This window comes from Amblyraja radiata, chromosome 20, assembly GCF_010909765.2.
Source record: "Amblyraja radiata isolate CabotCenter1 chromosome 20, sAmbRad1.1.pri, whole genome shotgun sequence".
Classification (NCBI taxonomy): Eukaryota; Metazoa; Chordata; class Chondrichthyes; order Rajiformes; family Rajidae; genus Amblyraja; species Amblyraja radiata.
This window is the reverse complement of record NC_045975.1, coordinates 13,313,817-13,337,321: the sequence shown is the minus strand read 5'-3', so window position 1 is coordinate 13,337,321 and position 23,505 is coordinate 13,313,817. Positions and strand designations below refer to the sequence as shown.

General features: G+C 43.1%; 1 protein-coding gene and 1 non-coding gene across 2 annotated transcripts; both read right to left on the bottom strand.

The window, feature by feature from the left end:
- Positions 1-205: 205 nt before the first annotated feature.
- Positions 206-22,232, bottom strand: eif4g2 (eukaryotic translation initiation factor 4 gamma 2). The gene is given in 23 exon segments (XM_033038551.1): positions 206-1,530; positions 1,900-2,021; positions 2,186-2,391; positions 2,855-3,059; positions 4,595-4,853; positions 5,092-5,307; positions 5,635-5,733; positions 5,978-6,106; positions 6,493-6,606; positions 8,106-8,266; positions 8,347-8,488; positions 8,570-8,671; positions 8,778-8,861; positions 10,131-10,241; positions 11,514-11,665; positions 11,747-11,813; positions 11,916-12,044; positions 13,719-13,821; positions 18,280-18,348; positions 19,606-19,671; positions 20,600-20,655; positions 20,658-20,711; positions 21,993-22,232. Coding segments are annotated over 23 exon segments (2,955 nt in total). The 3' UTR covers positions 206-1,461.
- Positions 6,271-6,460, bottom strand: LOC116984884. Its single transcript, XR_004415157.1, has one exon. It is a non-coding gene; the product is annotated as a small nucleolar RNA SNORD97 (small nucleolar RNA).
- Positions 22,233-23,505: the final 1,273 nt, after the last annotated feature.

Sequence of the window (23,505 nt, the reverse complement as noted above, 5' to 3'; positions counted from 1 at the left end):
GGCCAAGACTTACTTTTTTTATTTTTTATAAACAACTTTGGACTTGAAGAGACAATCCTGAAACGTGATGACCCGTATAGCCAGTCTTACACTATTGTATTTGGTATGAATATGCCTAATGTATAGGATTGTCACTGATATGTATGCAAACAACTTTAGTGAACTTGGGTACATATGATAATAAAGTACTATTGAATCATTGATATTAGGAATTTTAATGTCAATGCCAAGCAAATGTTTTTATTAAATTGCAAAAAAACTTGCATTTAAATACATTCAAAAATACCTTGATCCGATGCATTTATTACTTCCCTTTCCCAATCTTGGCAGACATGCAAAAGTTGGCAAACGCATACACCAAGCACAGCCTTCATTCGGTCTGTCTCACACCAAAACCAATCCAAAACTGTAAAGCAACATGCATCAACCACGGAAATGCATTTTAAACAGCATGTTAGTCAAATCTGCAGCCACAATAAGCCAGTAAGCTACCATCACACCCACCTCCCACAGATCTGACTGGAGATTTTCTCCTATACCATAAGATACATGCTCTGCCCAAATTTTAGAGATGTCCTTAGATAGAACATGGAACAAGCAAATAGCTGGTCTTATCCTTCAACTTCTATACAAGAAACAATCAACAGGAAAATAAAGCCATCAAGTATCACAATGTTTATTATAGATACAAGTTACTGTATATAAAATCAGGGCATGTGAACAAGTAGTGAACAACTTGATAAATTAAGTAGGCTTCATTTTGTTACTATCACACACGAGGGGTCAAAGAAAAGTTAGTTCCATTAATTTCACCATTGAATTTTCCCCCCCGTCTTAACAAGCACTTTAAAGTCCTTTACCAGGGCACGCTAGCATTGTGCAAGTAAATGAGATTAAAGACTTGCATTTGCCCAGTTTACAGGATTTAAGCATGGTTAACCCTGGCACGTACCTTAAAGCCCAAAAGATAGAGTGGAGATAGAAATACAGGCAAATTAAAGTTACAGCTGCAACCCCTTGATTACAGTTTCCAATTTATTTTGTTTTTAAACAATCCAAGGGAAAAGAAATCAAATATTGCAACGACTCAAGTATTTTGCTGAGCAAAGTGCATTTCTACAGTGTCTTGGTGTTGCTATTCAGTTTTTAAAATAACCAATGTAGAACAGCAGCCAACAGCATTGTCTTCATTATAACTACCGCTCGCACCGAGTAAATTTAGGGTTCAGTTATTGCATGCTATTCATAGGTCATGAAGTTGCCTAAAAAGGTACTGTAATCTTACGATTCAATGGTACACTACGCTTAAGACATACACTAAAGGTTATGCAGAAATTGAGCCATGAACATGCTCCTGCGCTAAATACTGCAACAGTGGAATGAATCTCTGCAGTGGTTGGGATGAACGTAGTTACATCACAGCAACAGTATATTTGCACAAGTTTAAGGCTTTGGCCGATTTCAGTCACCCTCTTCCTCCTCAGATTCTTCCTCCTCTGCAGTTTCCAGCCAGGTTAGCCACTGATTCACCTGCAAATATTAAAAAAAAAAAATCCATTACCAATTCAACGGGGACTTACTCTGGCCAAAGGCTGGAATGCAGAATGAAGACCACATGGATGGGTTTCAACATCCGCAGGTAAAGATAGTTCCAACCTCAGCTTGCTCATTTATCGTTGGCAATCACACCAAATCAGCCCACATTCACTTACACTAAAGCAACCAGTGCATGCCAAAATACCCCCATTATATCATCCTTGATATACTTGCTTTGACACCGAGAGTAAAAATACATGCAAACAATTCCAAGGCCTTAAAGAATGATGAGCATTTACAGAAATCCAGAAGAATCCACCAGCACAAGAACTGATAACAAGACGTGCACTATAGTTCAGTTACCTGAAACAAAGCTTTGCCTTTCCCTGGGAATTCCTGGCTGATATCCTCTTTCCACGCCAAGAAGGCTTCCTCTTCTATTATTTCCATGTCGTAAAAGTTCACAAAGAAGCGCAGTAACATACCTATGAAAGGAGCAGTTCCAAGGTCAACACACACACAGTACACTGGATGCAACTTAACTGTCACTTACAAATTCCAATACGTATACAAATATATAAATCCAGTTTCATATAATTTTCACGTCGCAAGATAGAACACAAGCCAGAATTTGCTGGTGGGAACCTACCTTTAGGGAAGTTGTGATTGTAGCAGTGCACCTGCAATGCGTATAAGGCGCTAACTTGTAGCTCTGTATGATCGTGCAGGAACTTTTGCATTACTGGCTTGAAGGACAGGAGCAACTGCTTCTCAAGTTCTAACACTTCCTTGGAAGGAACACCTGTTGGGTCAGCACTTTCAGCTGGGGCCATCTTAGAAATATGTTGCAGGAAGCTGCAAGAGGAGGAAACATCCCAGTCAACTGCAATTCAACTTTAATCCATTTCTTAACATCTCTCCATTTGCTGGAGATTTATTCTCAAAGATGACAAAAGTAGGAACTGCAGATGCAGATTTACGAAATAGCGCTGGAGTAACTCAGAGGGCTAGGCAGCATCTCTGGGAAAACACGTTTCAGGTGAGGACCCTTCGAGTCTCAAGGGGGGTCCTGAGCCAAAACATTACCTGTTCATGTTCTTCAGGTGCTGCCTGACCTGCCGAGTTAATCCAGCAATTTGTTGCCTCAGAGATTGTGCAGTTTATCCAGCCAAACATTCGCAATAGTAAAATAGAATTCTGGGACTCCATTGAACAGATATGGTCAACAAACATCCCTTTTTACCAAGAGTCATTTTGTTTTTAAAGATAGGGAATATTTAATTTCCAGTATAAAAAGATGTGATTGCTATATATATACCTGGTCAAAAGAATGTTGACAAATCCTTTATCAGTGTGTAATTTGGGAGAAATGTTATCCTTGATCCACTTATAAATGGCTTGAGGGGATGGGTCATTCTTAATTTGTTCTGCCAACTCTTTCTCCAATTTCAGAAGCGGGAACAAGAAACTGAGACCTTTGCCCTCCAGTATCTCCAACATGCGATCCTTGTTTTGGTCAATTTCTGCTTGAAAGAAATGAATGAATCACACATGAAAGCACTGCAAACTCAATTGGGAAGCAGTCAGATTATATCAACATTTAAACAGAAAACACTGGAATACTCCCCACTCTGGGCAGCTACAACGCTCAAGAACCAACAGGACATAGCAGTCTGCCTGATAGGCGGACTCTATCTATAATACAGTACAATAGAACCTTATTTATCCCAGGAGGGAAATTGATAACAGCGGCAGTGGTGCAGCTGGTAGAACTGCTGTTTCACAGCACAGGATACCTCAGTCTGATCCTGACCTGGGGTGCTGTCTATGTGGTTTTCACATGTTCTCCTGTGACCAGGACCTGTGCTTGATTTTCCTCCCACGTCCTGATGACAAGTGTGATTATTGTTCAATTGGCCTCAAAATTACCCCTAGGGCATAAGGGGATGTGCAGCATGGACTGAAGAGCTTGTTTCCATGCTGTATTTCTAAACTAACCCCACTCTCTGCTGATGCACAAAAAACAGTTTGTACATCTACAGGATGCACTGCAACTCTCCAAGATGCTTTAGGCAGCACCTCCCAAGCACACCACCTCCACAAACTAGATAAAGGCAGAAGGAGCATGGGTCACCACCACATGGACATGGCCCTTCATTCGCCATCAAGAATTGGAAATATATTGAGTTTCCTGGGTATTCTCCCCTCAACAGCATTGCGTGTATAGTCACACAAAGTGGTTCAAAGTAACTCAAGGATGTGTAAGAGCAACGAGGGATGGGCAGTTTTCATTGTTAGTCAAAGTGCTTCACTGGAAGGAGGTGGGAGCAGATCGTGATTATGGGTCCAAATTAAAATGGCAGGTAACTGGAAGCTTGATGATGAATTTGCAAAAGACGTAGGTTGAACAAAGGTACGCACATCGTCACCGGACCTACATTAAGGTGTCCCAGCATCAACATCTCTTATGAAGTGAAAAGCTGCCAAATTTTAGAAACGGAGTTCAAGGAGATAGAGACTGAAGTTTATATAGGATTCCACGTCAGCAAGTTCAGTGACAAGACAAACAGGATACCACAGGGAGCAAGGAAAGACATTGGATTAAATTAAATTTACTTCAATGTTAGAGGTTTGATGGATAAGACTGATGAACTGCCAGAGGAAGTGGTCGGGGCAGGTACAATAACATAACCTGCAGATTCTGGTTTACCAAAGAAAGACAAATGCAGATACATAGACAGGAAAAATTGAGGGGAATATGGGTCAAACTGCAATAAATATGACCATCTTAGATGGGCCATCTTGGTTGCACTGGACAAGTTGCACTGAAGGGCCATTTCCATGTTTATAACTATATGGCACCACCAAAACTCCACAAAGTGAAAAAGTAATGAAAGGACACAAATGAAGCCAGTATCACATACCAGGTTGAACTGGTGAAAACTGGTAATCCCTACTCCATCGCCTTCAACAAACTCCCATAGCTCAATGCTCTTGGCCAATAAAGATCCCAACCCAAAGTATGGCTCAATAACTTTCAATTTCAAGGGTCACAAACCTGGCAACATCTTCTGCATGTTGAGTTTGCTCAGCTGAAAAAGGTCAGTTAGCCACTCTCGATCCTTCAATTTGGCAAGCTGTTGTAGACAAAGCAAGAATAAGGGGAATTGGGTTCCATTTTCAAAGGGCTGCGCAAGTTCCAAGAGGGTCACAAGCTCAGAGATAACGGCGCGTGCTGCATACTGGGCCAAATAAGATTTCACCAGCGGTATATCCCCCTCCAGCTTGGGGCACTGGTCCAATACGTTCAGGAAAGCCTGCAAATAAATCAGAACATTTCCCATTACATGAAGCTGACTTGGCAGTCTAGGTCAAATTTAGTAACATAGATGATAGTTCCATGATAATAGACAACCTAACATGCTAAACCATATTTCAGTACTGGAGACTGGAATAATAATAAATTCAGTTCAGGCCTCCAATCCAAACAAATATCCCAAGTAAAAATTCAAATAATCCCAACTATTCCACTTTAAAACTGTAAACCCCACTTACTTGCATGAAATTTTCACCCGTAATGAGCCCTTCCTGCCTGAGTGCATCGATCAGACAGCTAGCTTGTTCTTTGTCCTCATCAGAGCGATCTAGAGTCTGCACAATCATCTTGCTCAACATTTCTGGCAGGAAAGGCTTTGGTGCCCTCATTTCTTTCACTCCATTAACAGCATCTTTAACGTTAACATTAGCCAGGTAGTCCGTTAGGATAGTTTCCTGTAAAAGAATGGATTGTGAAACAGCAGTGAGGCACTAAAAGGAAATAATTGAGTTTCATTGGCCTAGATCATAATTAAAAGCAGTATTCCTGTTCGAAAGTGTGCACCACTACAGACCTCATTGGTGTCACACGAGCATTTACTCCACTGATCAAGCAAAGGGATTATAATTTCCCTCGCAGATCAAAGTGGCCCCTCGAAACCAAACCAACGGTCCCAACAGAACCTTTACTTTACTCCACATCTGAGCTACTGAGAAGGATTAGATTTAATTTTCTCCGCCGCCCCACCCCCCCCCCCCCCCCAAAAAAATCCGGTAACTCACGGTCAGTTTAATCAGTTCTTCTTTGGAAGGTGCTTTCTTGTTCTTCACAGGCTTCTCCTGAATCAAGGGTGGATTTGTTTTGAGACCTAGTTGAGGGGGCTGACAAAGAACACTCATTACCACTAACATTGAAGTTGCCCTTTACAGCAAATTATGGCCACTCATAATTCAACATTATATGGATTACAAATCAGCTGAACCTTTGAAGGAGACAATTGTCAATTAATTTTTTTCCAACAAGGTTTGACCCCTTGCGGCTTATCAAAAAATCTCAGGGTACACCACCTGAGAATGTTTTATTTTTTTAAAACAGAATTATGCCTAGCAGGGGTTAAAAACATACCTGCCCAAGGGGTGGTGTCTGAGTACGAGGAGGCTGTGCACTCGGTGGGATCATAGTTGGTGTTTGCGGTTGTAGCTTGTGCACTAGAGTTTTATTCAGCAGAAATGACTGTGCAGGCCTCAAACTGATCTGTAAATGAAACAAGCAAACTGCAATGTCATTGGCCATCTACAATACCCATACTAGTACTGCACACTGTAGTTAGTACTAGGTAGCACTTCAAATAAGTTGTTTAATACAGATCCAAACGTCTGAAGAACATCTGGTTACTTTGTCAGGTTCAAACTGAGTGGCTGCCCTCATTTCTTAATCACGCTCACAGAACACTGGCCAGCTATCAGTGACAGTTGGAGAGGGGAAGAGGAAAGCAAATAGGAAGTGAGGGGGCAGAGATTGGCATGAGATGTCAAGTGGGTCAAATGGAAAGAATGGCTTGCCAGATTATCCCTCGCAATAACGCGTCATTCCTTAATCATTGGGCACCGAACCATTGAATATGTCCAGATTCAGATTACCTCATCTGCATTGATCTGTCCTTTCTTTATGAACCAAGGAGGCATGCCTTTGGATTGAGTTGTTTGCTGGGATGAGTGTCCCTGGTTTTGTCCATGGTAATGCTGGTTCTGTCCCTGTAATAGAACACTGTCACTTCCTTGTGCCAACACTACCTGCTGCCAGCCTCAGCCTTAAAAGGACAGACACACTCAACGAGTAGCCGAGTAGGTCCTGGACTCTACTCTTTCCAATATGTGTTTTCATGTCCACCAGCAACCAGAGGCTGTTTCCAGAGACAGGCACACCCCAAGTGCAGGAAGTCTCACGGCTTGATTCAGACTCAACACAGAAAATAAAGGACAGCCTCGAACATGCACTCTGCAAGACTTCAGCTGCCCTGCAACCATAATGCAATGTCAGCAGCTCACTGCTAACCAAGCATAATTGCAGATGTGCATCTCAGTTAAAACCTCAAATTAAAAACCGGGTTATTTGCTTTGGAAATAATCAACAATTCAAGACAGAAAAATAAATGTTTTCATACGAGTATTTCTCAGGTTTCTCGCACTACCCCTAGCATGTAGTCGTTAATAATTCATTGAATGAATGGAAGAACAGCAAGCAGCACTGCTTCAGTTCACTACTACCAGAAGGTCGAAAAAGCTGCAAATATTGCACGTTAGCTGCATCAAGGCATTTCACTCAGTAACTCCCTCGGGCGGCACAGGTAGCATTGCTGCCTCACAGCGCTAGAGACCCGGGTTCGATCCTGTCTACGGGTGCTGTCTGCAAGGAGTTTGTACGTTCTCCCCGTGGCCGCGTGGGTTTTCTCCAAGATCTTCGGCTTCCTCCCACAATCCAAAGACGTACAGGTTTGTAAGTTAATTGGCTCATTCTAAGTGTAAATTGTCCCTGGTGGGTGTAGGATTTTGTTAATATGTGGGGATTGCTGGTCGGTGCGGAATCAGTGGGCTGAAGGGACTGTATCTCTAAACTAAACTAAAACCTCACCTTGTTTCAATTAAGCTTGATTGTGTTAGACATAACAAGCAGTTGTCGATACCCAAACATTCAATAGGGTAGTTGAACTGTAACCTACTGGCATTAAATTCCAGCTGACTATCAACTGCATATGACCATGAATAGCAAGGCCACGACCAACAAACAACTTACCTCCTTCACACTGGGGGCAATCAAAGCCTGAATCCCATTTCAAAATTGCATTATCCACTGCAGAAATTTCCATTCCGCTTGCCACAGTTTAAGAATAAGGGGTAGGCCATTTAAAGCCGAGATGAGGAAAAACTCTTTCATACAGAGTTGTGAATTTGTGGAATTCTCTGCCACAGAAGGCAGTGGAGGCTGATTCACTAGATGCATTCAAAAGCGTTAGATAGAGCTCTTAGGGCTAGCGGAATCAAGAGATATGGGGAGAGCAGGAACGGGGTTCAGATGTTTTTACGACAAGCAAAGGCTGCAATTAAAGACAAACTATCCCACCACCAGTTTCTCAATGGGCCATACTGTGCTCATCAAGTAGTTGGAAAAATAATCCAACGTGGTTTTGTTTGCTGTAAAAAAAACATGACTTATCCAACTGCCCTAAAGGGGATGCAATGGTATCATCTCTTACCTGGTTAGATTTAAGGAAAGACTTGCTTCCCATTTCCCCAAACTGAGACTGAGGAGTCACATGCCCACCATGGCCATTAAAAATTTGGTTGGAACGATGTCGCCCCATGGTAGGTGAGAATCTGTCTTGAATTACTCCTGGACCAGTACCAATTCCACTACCTTTGAACCCAAAACAAAACAGTCAGGAATTATATTAAACACACCCAAGTTGCCTCTCAAATTCAGGGTCCATTACTTACCCGGCATTTGTCCAAACATATCAGCAAGCCCCCCAAGTGGGTCTCTGTCAAATTTCCTTCCAGGTGGTATAAAAGAGCCCTCCAGAAAGAAGTCATTCCTCATTCCATGAGCCATTGACGGCGGATTAAAAACTCCCAAATCCTGAATGCAAGACAAGAACCGTTTGAACCAGGATTCAAACAAATCTCTTGATCTTAAGCTCAAAGTCTGGTAGTAACCCACCTTTCCTCCTGCTTCATGACGAATCTGGTTTATCGTCTTTGGTCCATTGTCATTAAAAGCCTTGCGAGGAACCCAGCGGTGCACACGCAACTCCACAGTATCCTATATCGCGTGGGGGGGGGGGGGGGGGGGGAGAAAGAGTAGTTCAGCATCGCACACTAATTAGTTGTAAAAGCAAGAAAAAAGTCTTCAGAACTGAACAAGTTACCTGCAGTATGAAACGGATCCTAGCTGGCAATTCCTTATTTTGCATCAAGGAACGCATCCGGGCAAAGTACTGATCCATTAGAGACTAGAAAGAGCAGAAAAATCGACATAAGATCTTGAATTAAATGAGGTGGCCCAACGCGGACAGTGAACAGTTCAGCATTTAACATGCTCTTTACCAACAATGGCCTTTTAAACTACAGTATTTCCGGGCAATTTTTTACCCAAAAATAATGCACAAAATTTTACCTGCTCCCTGGGAGGCCGAAGGTCAGGTTGTTAGCCCAGAAAGATAGAATTGGCTATCCCTCAGTACAGAAACATCAAGAACGATGTTGCTGTACTGAGGGATAGCCAAGTGTATCCCTCATTGCCGGCAGCTGATGGGAAGCTGCTGTAGAAGGACAGTGCCGCTGGAGGGGGGAGGGAAGAAAGAGCTCCTGTCAGAGCATGTGGGGAGTCTGGCCCGGGTCAGCATGGCCTGGGCTGCATAAATAGGCTGGGCCGCCAGGGGTAAAGTTGCATTGAGGAGGGGGTTGGGGATTATGCCAGCAACTCACTTACTGCTGCCCTCTGGGCGCGGAGCCACCGCATTGTGGCCGGGGAGAGAAGTAGCTCGGGTGGCTGCGAGCGGCCGCCACCACCTCAGCGCCTCCTGCCCGCCAGCCACGGTATCCATCGGCACAGGCGCAACCGGTGGAGGTGGTGGTTGGTGGGTAGCTACTGGGCGGAAGGCTGGCTGCTCCGTCCTGGGCTCTCTCTCTCTCTCTACCAGCCCCGGGGTAGGCAACCTGGGGGTTACAGCCAGCCCCGGGACTCGCAGGCGACCTGGGAACTGCAGCCAGTCCAGGAGACGCGAGGGATATGTGAACTGAAGCCAGTCCCGGGGATGCGAGGGATCTGTAAACTGAAGCCAGTCCGGGGCAGACAGGTGATGTTGCCGACCCCTGGACTAAAACAAATCCTTGATCATGTCCCGCCATTCTTTTTCCAAAATTTAACAACTTAAATTGGGGATGCGTCTTCATTGCCGGGAAAATACAGTACATATCATATGAAACTCAAGCGATTTTCAAACACTTCAAAGCCATAACTTTTTAACTGTACTTCAGAACACCAGCAGTGTCATACTCGTACAAATCAAGGAGTTGTAGCACGTTTTGAAGTTGTTCCGCTCAAAGCAAGCAAAAGGGGATCAACACAGGAGTGGCAGGTAAGACCAGTTGGAACAGTATAAAAAATCCAGGAACACCAAATTCTTGTCGGGATAGTTCTCACTTGCAGCTCAAAATGTGCAATCGGCCCAGCTTTACCTAAAAATAAAACGTATGCAGAAAATAATTCATTGATTTACCTTGGCCTTTTCATGGTCTAGTCTAGGTCCTATTGTCCTCATTATCTGACAGAGGCACTCCAAATCCTCCCCCATATCCTTAAATTGAACTCTCTTCTTCTTTTCCAAAAGCTAAGAAAAAAAGATTTATAATTAATCGTAAATTCTCTTCATGAGCATAAAAGTATTGAAGTCCAAAGATGAAGTGAGTAAAAAGTCCTGGGGAGATAAGGATAAAAAAAGATGGGATAAAAAATAAACTACATTTCCAGAGAGTTGACAGACGCTGGCAAAACAAAGGCATCACAGGATTAGGTTATGAATTAACAATTATTAACTTCTGAGGGCCAATGTCAAACACAAACAGTTTGGCAAAGTTATGAGCTCAGAAGCCAGGAGGGGCACTAGAATAAGCACAGATGGATCCAAGCATATGCTCCCAGCCAGACATATATTGGTGTTTAATGCTTGGTTTAATCTAGTCTGTTAAATCAAGAAAGCAAAAGATAGTCTGCATATTGAGCCATGTAATAATTTATGAAAACGATTCATAGCAAAAGGATGAGTATAGGAGCAGAGAGGTTCTACTGCAGTTGTACAGGGTCTTGGTGAGACCACACCTGGAGTATTGCGTAGTTTTGGTCTCCTAATCTGAGGAAAGACATTCTTGCCATAGAGGGAGTACAGAGAAGGAACCAGACTGTTTCCTGGGATGTCAGGGCTTTCATATGAAGAAAGACTGGATAGACTCGGCTTGTACTCGCTGGAATTTAGAAGATTGAGAGGGATCTTATAAAAACGTACAAAATTCTTAAGGGGTTGGACAGGCTAGATGCAGGAAGATTGTTCCCGATGTTGGGAAAGTCCAGAACAAGGGGTCATAGTTTAAGGATAAGGGGGAAATCTTTTAGGACCGAGATGAGAAAAACATTTTTCACACAGAGCGGTGAATCTCTGGAATTCTCTGCCACAGAAGGTAGTCGAGGCCAGTTCATTGGCTATATTTAAGAGGGAGTTAGATGTGGCCCTTGTGGCTAAAGGGATCAAGGGGTATGGAGAGAAGGCCGGTACAGGATACGGAGTTGGATGATCAGCCATGATCATATTGAATGGCGGTGCAGACTCGAAGGGCCGAATGGCCTACTCCTGCACCTATTTTCTATGTTTCTAAACCATTATGGTTGCCTCGTGCCAATTCAGATCGAAAATGCATAATCCACTTTGAAAAATGTTCCCATCAACACTGTCACATGTTGCAGCAACCCAACTCCCATCAATCAAAGCCCCCAAATATTGTTTTTCCCCCATGTTTCAATAGCAATAGCAAGTAATTTTGTCCAAAACCTGTTTGCTCAAAAGAAAACACAGAACACCCAGAAAGCAGTGACCGTCCAAGCCACTTACTGTTTTGATGCACTTATGAAGGATAGATTCGTGGATAAGATCAAGTTTGCCAAGCTCTCCAATGAATTTGATGTTGCCCAACATTTTGATCTTGGCAATGGCCCGCTGCTCTTCCTCTTCATTTGAGAGGGGGGCATCATGCTTGTCGTAGACTAAAACACAAAACAGTCTTTAGTGAGAAACCACGTTGCAAAATCACATCAAGGTAACAAATATTATAAAACTACACCTACTGTCGACATTTCCGCTACGGTTTTCAAATTCATCTTGAAGTTTCGAAATCAAAAGGCGCCTGAATGTCTGGAAGAGGGTACAGATTTTCAAAAATAAGGTCTCATGAAATTATCAATTGCACACATACACAAACCAATAGCACCCCCAATTTAAACAGATTCCGCTTACCGTACTTTGCTTGTGGTGTTGCAGCTCTGGAGATGGGCCATCAAAGTTAGGAGCATCCTCTGCTAGACGCAGGCATAACTGTGCATATAGCGAGCTATACTTGGGCTCTTCAAGGGCTTTGTCTACTATCTACAACAGTGAAAGATTTCAAATCAAATCTACATACCGTGAGTGTTGGGCACAAGATTTTATTTCATCCAACTTACAAAATTCAGGTAACAGAGGAGTCATACTTGGCAGAGAAAGATATGGCAGGAAAACCATATCTTGCCCATCAAATCTGCTCGACACTTGTACAAGGCACACGTATACTTCAGAGCTGCCAAGTTTTGTCATAGCATTTCAGTATTCTAATACCTGAAAATCAGTATTTTGCTGAGGAAATCAATATTTTTACGTGGTACCATTTTGCTGATTTATTTTTTATGTGCGGTCATACACATGTAAGAGTACAAGAATGCAAACTTTGCTACCAATTGACGTGTCTTCTACACACCTTACTTGACAGTGTATTCATTGCCATCTCTTTGTATACTGCTGTTTGAACGGCTGCTTCCTGCTTTTAGCACCAGATGATGATGATGTAGAAGCCATTTTGGAAGCCTCCCACTCCCTTCCTCGCTCTCTCCCTCCCACCCTTTCCTTTTTTTCTCCCCCACTACCCGAACAGTCTGTGACCCATAGCGCTATGTTTAAAGCCCATAACGCTCCAGCCGGCAGCACTATATTTAGAACCCATAGAGCTGTAGCCGACCGCTCTTCGTTTAAATTCCCACGCGCTAACATGACAGTGCTGTTTAAACCTGGAGCGGGACAGGCAGATCAAAGTTTACAAAAATAATCCAGATCTTGAAATTTAGAATACTAATAGATTTAATATGCTATAATTTTTAGAGGTACAGTAATACTTTTTATATCCTTGCATTTTTTAAGCAGCAAGATGAAACAGGAAGTCGGGCAGATTTAAAAAAAAATCCGTATTTAACAAAGCTAAATCGTACATCCGTATTCTTATTGCATTTCCGTTAAAAAATACGGGAAATCCGTACTACTTGGCAGCTGATACTTTTAAAACTTTTTGAAAAGAGAAGCAAGCAAAGACATGCTACAAGTGGGAAACAGGATAATTCCTTGCCTCTACCTCGTTACAGCCTTTGCATTTTTCTTTATCTGTACTTTCTGTAGCTATATTAATACTATATGCTGCCGACTATTTTTCCTTTAACACTACCTAATGTCATCACATATGGCACAATTGTTCACTGTACATCAGTAAATAATAATACCAAAGTGGACAGCAAAGAAACAAGCACATAACATAAACCTGATCTCCCAGTGGCTCAGCACTTCAACTCCCCCTCCCATTCCGACCTTTCTGTCCTCGGCCTCCACCATAAATTGGAGGAGCAGCACCTCATATATCGCTTGGGCAGTTTGCACCCCAACGGTATGAACATTGACTTCTCTAATTTCAGGTAGTCCTTACTTTCTCCTTCCCTTCTCAGTTCTCCCTCAGCCCACTGTCTCCTCCTCTTCCCTTCTTCTTCCCGCCCCCCTTCACATCAGTCTGAAGATACGTTGCCCGAAACGTTGCCCATTTCCTTCGCTCCACATATGCTGCCTCACCCGCTGAGTTTCTCCAGCATTTTAATCTACCTTTAATTTTCCAGCATCTGCAGTTCCTTCTTAAACAAAACATAAACACCTGCTCTGATCAAGTCTAAATGACCGAATTTTGAAAATTGTATGTAATAAATCTATGATAAGCAAAGTGAAGCAATTTTTGAACTCAAAGAAACTCACCAGTAAAATGATCCCTTTTAGGACCAGTTTTGTGTCTACACCCACATTGAGGAGCTCAAGGCATAGCTTGTCAAACTTCTCTGGAGTAAGCTTGTTCAAAATGCTGAAAGTGAGATCAGAGAATTAATATATTTAAATTCAACTGTCAGTACCATTATACACTGGCATTTTCAGGTGAACTTAGTGACTAATTTCATTATGATACCTGATTATGACATTGCTACCATGAGAGACCTTTCCCAAGAACAGAAATTTCCAGACATTGAAACAATTCTACAAAGCATCAAATTAAAAATGCCCATTGTTGTCAAAACAAAGGATTTAAACCAAAAAATGGTTGCCGTTTTTCATCAGATGAAGTGCAAGACACAGTATTTTACAGTTGATTGAACAGATACTAGTTTCTGAATGGATCCATGTTGTCAAAGTTGTTCATTGCAGAATCTGACAGGACAACTTCCATTATCACATTTGAGCCATTTTTCATTAAGTTATATGCTTCTGTGTCGTACGACTATGACTATTAAAGGCAGTCATAAACAAAGGGGCAAATTGACAACGTTTTGCAATTGCGGGCTGTAGAATGGTATGAAAACAGAAGCAAAACTGAATGGCAACATCTTAACCACAATTGGACAAGCAGTAATTTACCAAGCACTTCAATGGCAAGAGAACAGCACCACATTTGAATATACTTTCTTCAAGAGGGACTAGTCTTAAAATCAAGTTGTTTATAATCATTCATTAGCGAAGGAAAGCATGTTCCCAAAATTAACCACGAAGCTCATGATCACTATTATCATGATTTCACGTGACAAAACAAGGAGTTTATCAGATCAGCCAATCACCATTAACAGATCCAATGCACCAACTATGCACTGCTTTTCCTAATTTGCTCAGAAGCAAAGCAGAGCTGCTAAGTTTTGTCAGAGCATTTCAGTATACTAGTACCTGAAAATCAGTATTTTGCTGATGAAATCAGTATTTTAATGCGGTGCCATTTTGCTGAAAATGTTTTGGTTTTTTAAATGTGCGGTCATACTCATGTAAGAGTACAAGAATTCACAACTTTGCTACCAATTGACATGTCTTCTTCTAAGCTATGCATTCATTGTCATCTCTTTGTATACTGCTGTTTGAACAGCTGCTTCCTACTTTTAGCACCAGATGATGATGTAGAAACCATTTTGGAAGCTTCCCTCTCACTCCTTCCTCTCTCGCTTCCTTTTTTCCTCCCTCCCTCTCCCTCTTGAGCCACCCACCGTTCTGTAAAATCAAGGCCAATCCCAATGTAACTGCAATCCCACTGGTAACCTTTCACCACTAGGCTTAACCAGAATTCTACCACTGCCTGAAAAATAAGCAAAGGCTCCACTGAGAAAGAGAATTCCAAATACTCATTGTTATACGAGAATTTTCCCGAACAGTCTGTGACCCATAACGTTATGTGTAAAGCCCATAGCGCTATGTTTAAAGCCCATAGCGCTCCAGCCGGTAGCGCTATATTTAGAACCCATAGCACTGTAGCCAACAGCTCTTCGTTTAAATTCCAATGAGTTAAACTGACAGTGGGCTATTATTTTTCCATTGGCGAGTAGTAAGTTAATGAAATCGTACATCGGTATCCTTATCACATTTCTGTGCAATATACAGAAAAAACGTACTATTTGGCAGCTCTGGCAAAGGCTCCCCTGTGGTTGAAGTGCTGCACTGTATCCAACCCAAAAACTGCTGCTGACAGATCATAATACAGACTCACAAGTTATAGGAGTAGTATTATGCCATTCAATCATGGCTGATCTCTGCCTCCTAATCCCATTTTCCTGCCTTCTCCCCATAACCCTTGACACCCATTCTAATCAAGATTTTGTCTATTTTTGCCTTAAAAATATCCACTGACTTGGCCTCCACAGCCCTCTGTGGCAGGGAGTTCCACAGATTAACTGCCCTCTGACTAAAGAAGTTCCTCCTCACCTCCTTTCTAAAAGAGTGTCCTTTAATTCTGGGGCTTTATCCTCTGGTCCTAGACTCTCCCACCAATGGAAACATCCTTTCCACAGCCACTCTATCTATGCCTTTCATTATTCTGTAAGTGTCCCTGAGGCCTCCCCCCTCAACCTAAACTCACGAGTGCCCAGTGCTGTTAAACACTCATCATATGCTAACCCACTCATTCCTGGAATCATTCTTGTAAACCTCCTCTAGACCTTCTCCAGAGCCAGCCCTTCCTTCCTCAGATATGGGGCCCAAATTTGCTCTCAGTACAACAAATGCAGTCCTCTTCATCTGCCAATCTCCTAACTTGTCCAAGTCCTTCTGCAGAGTCCTTGCTTCCTCTACATTGCTTGCCCCTCCTCATCATCTGCAAACCTGGCCACAAAGCATTTAATCCCCTTATCCAAATCATTAATATACAAGGTGAAGAGAAGCAGCCCCAACACAGACCATTGCGGAACTCCACTAGTCACTGGCAGCCAACCTCTGAGGAGGGAAAGCAGAACCAAGGATAGGATAAGGCATGGATCTAAGTATTCTAGATTTACTTTTAATGTGTGCAAAATAAATCAGTTATGGCAATGGACTGGTATCATCCTCCTGTCAGATGTGGAAAGTCAAGGAGTGCATCCAATTACATCTATTTCAGAAGGGATGGATTGGTCAGGAGCATACAGGAGGCAAGGAGGGTTAGAGACCTTAAGGGAGATGGTCACAGCAAAGGTTTAGCCAGATAGATGGGTATCCGTCACGAGAAGTAGGCACGTAGTGCACTAATCTCTAAGTCTATTGCCCTCACAAACATGCAAACCGCTTTAGAAACTGTTGGGGATGAGGTGGCCACTCGGGGGCAAATTACCTAACCCAATAATTTAATTTTAGGATTTCCCAATTCTATACCATTCACTCTCAAGTTTAAGAGAATTAATTCTATGTTACAAAGCGAAACACTTTAAAATTCAGTAGCTGCAGGGCATGTCTGGAGGACATGCAAAGTCACTCCTGCCACCATCGTTTGTTGTAATACATGCCTGACTGATAATCTGTCACAAGGACACATCTCATCAAACTGTAGTCAAAGATCACACATGGCAGCTCAGAATAATTCACATGGCTGGAGTAGTGATGAGCAAAAATGGAGGATTTTCTGTCCAGAGCCAGAATCTATCAATGCAATTGTGGCAATATTGGGGCCCAAATTTGGCAATATTGTTCATGCAAGAATAATCAGAATTTAATGACAAATTCAGTGGCCACTACTGTCAAGTTAGGCTCACAGCTTGATGTCCAGATGATCCTGATGAAAACCAGATTTTACACTATAACAGAGCACACACGCCAGAATGATGGCCCACTGAACTGTGTCCACAGTTATGAAGCACAGAAACAGGCCCTTCGGCCCAATTCATTTGTAATATGTATCCATCAGACATTATAACATTACCAAGACTCAATCGCCCAATGGTTTCGGAGACAATTAAACAAATTAGTTCAAATGCATTTGACGATATAATGGCCAAAGCAGCCAGGATGGCTAATCATAACCAGATTAAAACAATTTACAAAGATGATTCCTTTCCATCTAATCCTTCCTCTGGCATTTTGGTTTTTAGATCCTGCAAATCTCACAAAGTAGAATGATGTCATTATGTAAAAAGAAAAATTGTCAACCATTCCTTAATGCAAAGTGAATGCACTCTGTATTAGATACATTAGATACTTGTGTTCTAGCAAAGCTACTTCCATCACTAACTAAAGAATGTTTTGAAACAAAGAGGTGCAGTGAATTGTTTCATGCTAACTCCACAAATCATCAAATTATCTGCATTCTGAAACTGAAGAGCACATCCCGTCTAAAGTAATGGTTCCCTAAATCTAGTAAGATCAAGGCAATTTCCCTTACAGCCCACATATTATAATCTTATAAGAACAGGTTGTCACTGCAAGTGGGAAATATGAGTAACGCAAATGTTGAATGCAATATAATATCCATCCGATGTATATGGTGCACGAGAATCTGAAATCACCAATACCTCCCAGGGTTAATTGTTCAACTGAACCACCCTGCTGTCTCTCCAGGGAGTATATCCTGCTGATGGGACAGGATACGTCTCGTGTTTGTGATGGGAGACATCTGGCATGGTAGTTAGTGTGTGAAAGCTCTCCAAATTCATACTGGTTCTGACTATTGTCATTTCCAGTTAGCCCCATCATCCTCAATTAAAATACATTTAAATCCTAGTTTTAAAATTTAAACCGTCATCAGCTTATTTTTGGCAAGGGCAAGATTCATTGCCCAGACACCCATAACGTATATTTCAAAACCAGGTAATTCAAGGTTTAGACTAACTAGAAAAATGTGTGTACTTGTGCGAATCCTTTAGAAGCTAGAGGATTTATAACATCAACTACCCTTTACTCAAGAGTATGCGTGGCAAATATATGCAATCAAATTGTTAAACAATGCCAGGTCTATTCTTCCACACAACAATTATGGATTGTGGATTTATACGCCGTCCAAATCCAAACATTCACCACCATAGAGTCACCATTTTCATAAACTTACCCTCTGACTTTCCTGAAGATTCCATCTTGCCGTTCTTTCTCATTTAAGGAGTTGACATCTCGTTTAGTGCTTTATGAAGGAACCCATCTCTGAACGCTAGGCCCTGAAGGTGGGAGAGGGAAGATTCCCTCCCCTCCCCCGCCCACACAGGGGCCAGCTGTTGAGAGATAGGAACAAAGTCTATAGCAGCTGCTCAAAATAATTCATCAACATTGATATATGAACAGCTCATTGTCAAGGTTAGGTGTATTAATGGTTTCTTTAAAGAACTCAGATTAAATACTCAATGTACACTGCTAGTTGGCTACAATCAAAGACCACATAACAGTAAACTGTGTTAATGCTGAAAATGCCATAATTGCTGAAATCTTTCGATATTAACAATCAAGGGGAACTGTCCATGCACCACAGAAATAAATGGATACAGATTTCTAATTTACAACTTCAGAATCTAGCAATTTAACAGCAGTGGTTACATTGCATGACTTTATTCATGACAACATAGGCAGGGTAATAAAGTTGCACTGTTCTACAGTCCCTCAAGGAAAAAGGGAGCAGCTTATTTCAGTAGAGCACAGACCCAACTTTCTCAATCACGTTCTGAGAATGTCAGACCTACTACCCAAATCGTCGAAGTTGATAACGTTCCACTTGTCTGCATCTGGCCCAAATTCTTCCAACCTCTCCTCTCCACATACTTGTCCGATTATCTTTTAAATGTTCTCATAGTATCACATGTACTAACTCCTTTGGCAGCTTGTTCTACGTATGTTTAAATCTTTCCTCTCTCCCCATAAAACTACGAGTCTGAAGAAGGGTCTCGACCTGAAACGTCACCAATTCCTTCTCTCCATAGATGCTGCCTCATCCGCTGAGTTACTCCAGCATTTTGTGTCTACCGATTTTACCAGCATTTGCAGTTCTTTCTTACATATAAAACGATGCCCGCTAGCTTTACTCCCCTACCATGTGGAAAACACGGTGGTTATTCACCTAAATTATATATTACCTGTGATGGCTAATAGTTATTTGTACACAGTAATTAGACTCAATAAACATTAGTTATTAATGGCAGTATATGCAGTCCCTAGTTTTAATGACCCCAAGAAAAATCTCCCAACATTTTATCCACTTTTGCATCAGAAAATATTGCACTACAGTCCGCCTATAACAGGGCAGATTAATTTGCAGCAATATGTGCTGCAGCTGTAGAAGTTACTTCATTTATCATCCAAGATCAATGTCCATTTTAATGACAATGTTAAGCTTCAAGATTTTAAAATTAAAGCGATGGTATGAATGGCCATTCAAAAAGTTAATAGTTACCTGTTGCTGGCAGTCTTGGTATAGTGCTGAGGTGCACCCCTACCTCCTCCTCCGCCCGAAGAAGCACTAAAGATGTGAAAATGTTTTAGGTCATGATCTATACCCACTTTTTTCACAACTTTAATTGCCACAAATTCACACTTTGTATTGCAAGTACTAACTAGATGTACATATTTTTAACAATGGAGCCCAGGGTATAGTACCCCTATTTTTCTCCAAGAAAACTGACTATTGACATGACAACCAGAAATAACTTAAGCCTATCCTCAAGTTAACCAAACACATACTTCTAGCAGTAAAATTGAAAAATAAGGAACTGCGGATGCTGGTTTCTGATTAAAAAAAAGGGGTTCTGATGCAAAACATCACATATTTATGTTCTCCAGAGATGACGCTGACCCACTGAGTTCCACCAGCACTGTATCTGCATCTAGTGCCTAGTATAAAATAGGAGACAGGGACTGATGATCGCAAAATACAGAGCAACGGCTAAAAAATGGATGGTTCTTGATCACGTGTTGGAATGCCATAGTTGACTGGACTGCCCCGGTACGGATTTCCACTCCATACTGCCACTTTCTGTGCAACACTGAACGGGTGGATGCTCTCCCCGAGGTACCATCTTTCACATGTTAAACAGAAATCCCCCATATCAGATGTTGTGCAAAAACACTCAAAGGGCACCTATAACTGGAAACTTAGCCCTGATTACTATTCATGTGGATAGAAAAAATATTTAAAAGGGTGTTCGAAAGTAAACACACCATTGTGTTAGCAACTTAATCCAAATGACCCAGTGAAGACAAAATCCTATATCCACTTTCAAAAGTGCAGGGACATGATCCAGATTTTAAAGCAAATTAAGAGAATTTCCAGAAAACATACAATTATGTACTAAAAGATCACTACTTCAGGGATACCATATATCAGTTATTGTACTGTCAAAATTACAGAATTGCAACTTTAAAAAAAATAAGAGCACAAAAGTAGATACCTGAAACGAGAAGCAACCCCTTCAGCAATCACACTCTCCACTTTGGCGGCTTGACAAAACGAAAAACTTCCAAAAGAAGAATATTATTGGGAAGGGTAGGGAAATGAGTTACCTAGGAGAGAATAGAACAGTAAACCTTGTGATCTAACACGACATCTTCTCCGATGATGAATCACCGGCCTACTCCACCCAGTCCAACGCACAAAGGAAAAAAACATTTCACAAAGGGGAAAATGGCCGCACCGCCCAGGGCTGAGGAAATGCAGGAAAATTTTGGCTTGTCTTTGATCGACTCACAATGACGCAGGGCAATTAAAAGCAGGATTACTTCTCCATCTACCGGAGAGGGTGGGATGAGACAATGAGAATGGGGAATTAGGGTGGGCATCGCAGACGAAGAAGGACCACGATCCGGGGCACAAAGAGAATCAGAGGCAGGAAGAAGACGGGACAAACGGTGGATCAGATAGAGGAAACGAGATGCAATTAGACCGGCGAAAGCAAGGAAGCACCAGACCTAAAGCGCAAAGGAAGGCTCGACAAGATCACAAGAACAAAACCAGGGGCGGGCGAAACCTTGACTCTCAAATGGACGATTAAACATGAACAAGGAAGAGACCGGAGGAGATGACGGCGTCGTGACCAGGAAGGAGAGTTTGGAAGCAGGGGCGAAGAGAGTGGCGGTGGATGGAAGGGGAAGAGGGAGGCGGCGGCCGGAGATCGGCCAACACCCGACAAGTGTCGCCGTCTCCCCCTACAGACCCGAGGGAGGACGAGGCCGGGAGATCTGCACCAGGGGGACAAAAATAATTCCCCCCCCCCCCTCCCAAGGGCACAACTCAGCCACTCGTCCGCATCGATATACGAGGGAAATAAAAGTAACCCTTTCACAGTCCCGCACTCAACGACAAACCCCCCCTCCCAATAATAAAAAAAATCGAGACCCAGGCCTCGAGGCCTAACGCCGCCATTTTGTGCAACTTGGCCGGGTGAGCCACAAAATGGCGGCGCCGCCCTGGGCTGCCGAGCCACTCACCGCGCCGGCCTCGCAGCCCCAGTCAGCACCGCAGGTTGTTCGCCGCTCCCAAACCGAAATAAAAATGAAAAAAAACAAACGAGGGAGTGAAAACGGTCATTAAATTATCACTCGACCGCGCCCGCTCCACATAGATGGCAGCGTTAGGCGGGAACCGTACACGAGCGAGACAAAGAAGCGGAGCTCTGCTGCCGCCGTCACCGTCAGTTAGCCGAATGGCTTCTCTTACCCTCAATGCACCGCGCCGCGTGCTGCAACCAAGCTTTATTTCCGGCTCGGCGCCGCGCCTCCTTGCTCCGCTTGCTCGGCTTGCTCGCCCTCCCCCCCCTCCTCCGCGCGTGCGCGCCTAGCCACAACCAAACGTGAAACGGCCAACGTCACGCTGATTGACACCGCGCCGCACCAGCCACGTTGCTTCGTTGTGTGATACAGCCCGCCCCCTCCGCCAATCAGGCCGTGCGGGCCCGGCTCCTCGCCCGCTGATTGGACGACGGCTTCAATGCAGCCGCACTGCGGATTGAAGGACTTGGCCACGCCCCCTGTGAGGGAGTCCCCGGTGCGGCCACGCCCACAGACGTCACCAGGCACCGTCTCCATCGCAATGCACGCCCTTCCTCGTCACTAGGTCCCGCCCATTGACGTCACCAGGGCCCCGCACCTTTCGGCATGCCTGTCGCCCGATCACGCTCTGCTCAGACCATCTCTGATTGGAGGCTGCTGAGATAGGAACCGTCCATCAATGAAGCCTTAAGGATCAAAGATCTAGGATCTTTGTTAAGGATTGTCCCTAAATGACAGGGGCCACACAACAAACACTTGGGATTCAACTCTTACCACCTCCAAGTCAATTCCTATTTTCAAACGATGGATGTCACGCCTAAAGTTAGAGAGCAAATTCATGGAGACAAATTACGGTGTCTTTCCTTTAACGTTATTTTTTTGTGAGAATGGCCGATGCTCTTGTAATTAAATCTGCTCCCTGTTTCTTGGTTTCTTGGTCCTCCAAAATATTTCAAATGGAATTTAAACTGGAGGTGGTGGAGGGAGGACTTAAGCCAGAAAGGGTTATTGGGAAGAAAGAGCTACTTTAAATTTAGTTGCATCTGGTTGGGTAACTATAGTAGGGTGGAGATTATTCCATGCTTTAATTGTGCGGGGGAAGAACGAATTGCTGTACACATCTGTCTTTGAAATACTTGTCTTAAAAATAACTTGTTGGGGAATTGGTGATGACACGTCATCGAATGTCAAGGGTAGACTCTTTCTTGTTGGAGATGATGGCCTGGCACTTTTGTGGTGTGAAGGAGTGTCCCGAACCAAAACCTCATCTGTCCACAGATGCTGTCCTCCAGCACTTTGCCTTTTGCATGGAAACAGGCCCTTGGACGGTGGACCCACCAAGTCGGAGGCCGACCAGCAATCACCCATACACTAGTTAAATCCTACACACTGGGGACAATTTAGAGGGGACCAATTAACCTACAAACCTGCATGTCTTTGGAATATGGGATGGCGTCATCAACGCCACCAATTCGCCAGATGTTTGAGGAACGTAAGTCACCAAATACTTTATCAAACGTTCAAAGGTGTACGAGAGCACACTGACCACTATTTACGACAAAGATCACACTGATTCAGTATGCCCTAGAACGAAGGAGGCTGTCGAAAATGGTGAACATTTCCTGGTCCAGCACAGGTACTGACCTCCCCACTATTAAAGGGATGTACATGAGGCGCTGCTTCAATGACCCACACTGGCCATGCTCTCATCTCGTTGCTACCATTCGGAAGAAGGTACAGGAGTCAAAGAACCATCAGGTTCAAGAGCAGCTTCTCCCCAGCAAATATCAGACCCTTGAACACTGCACAA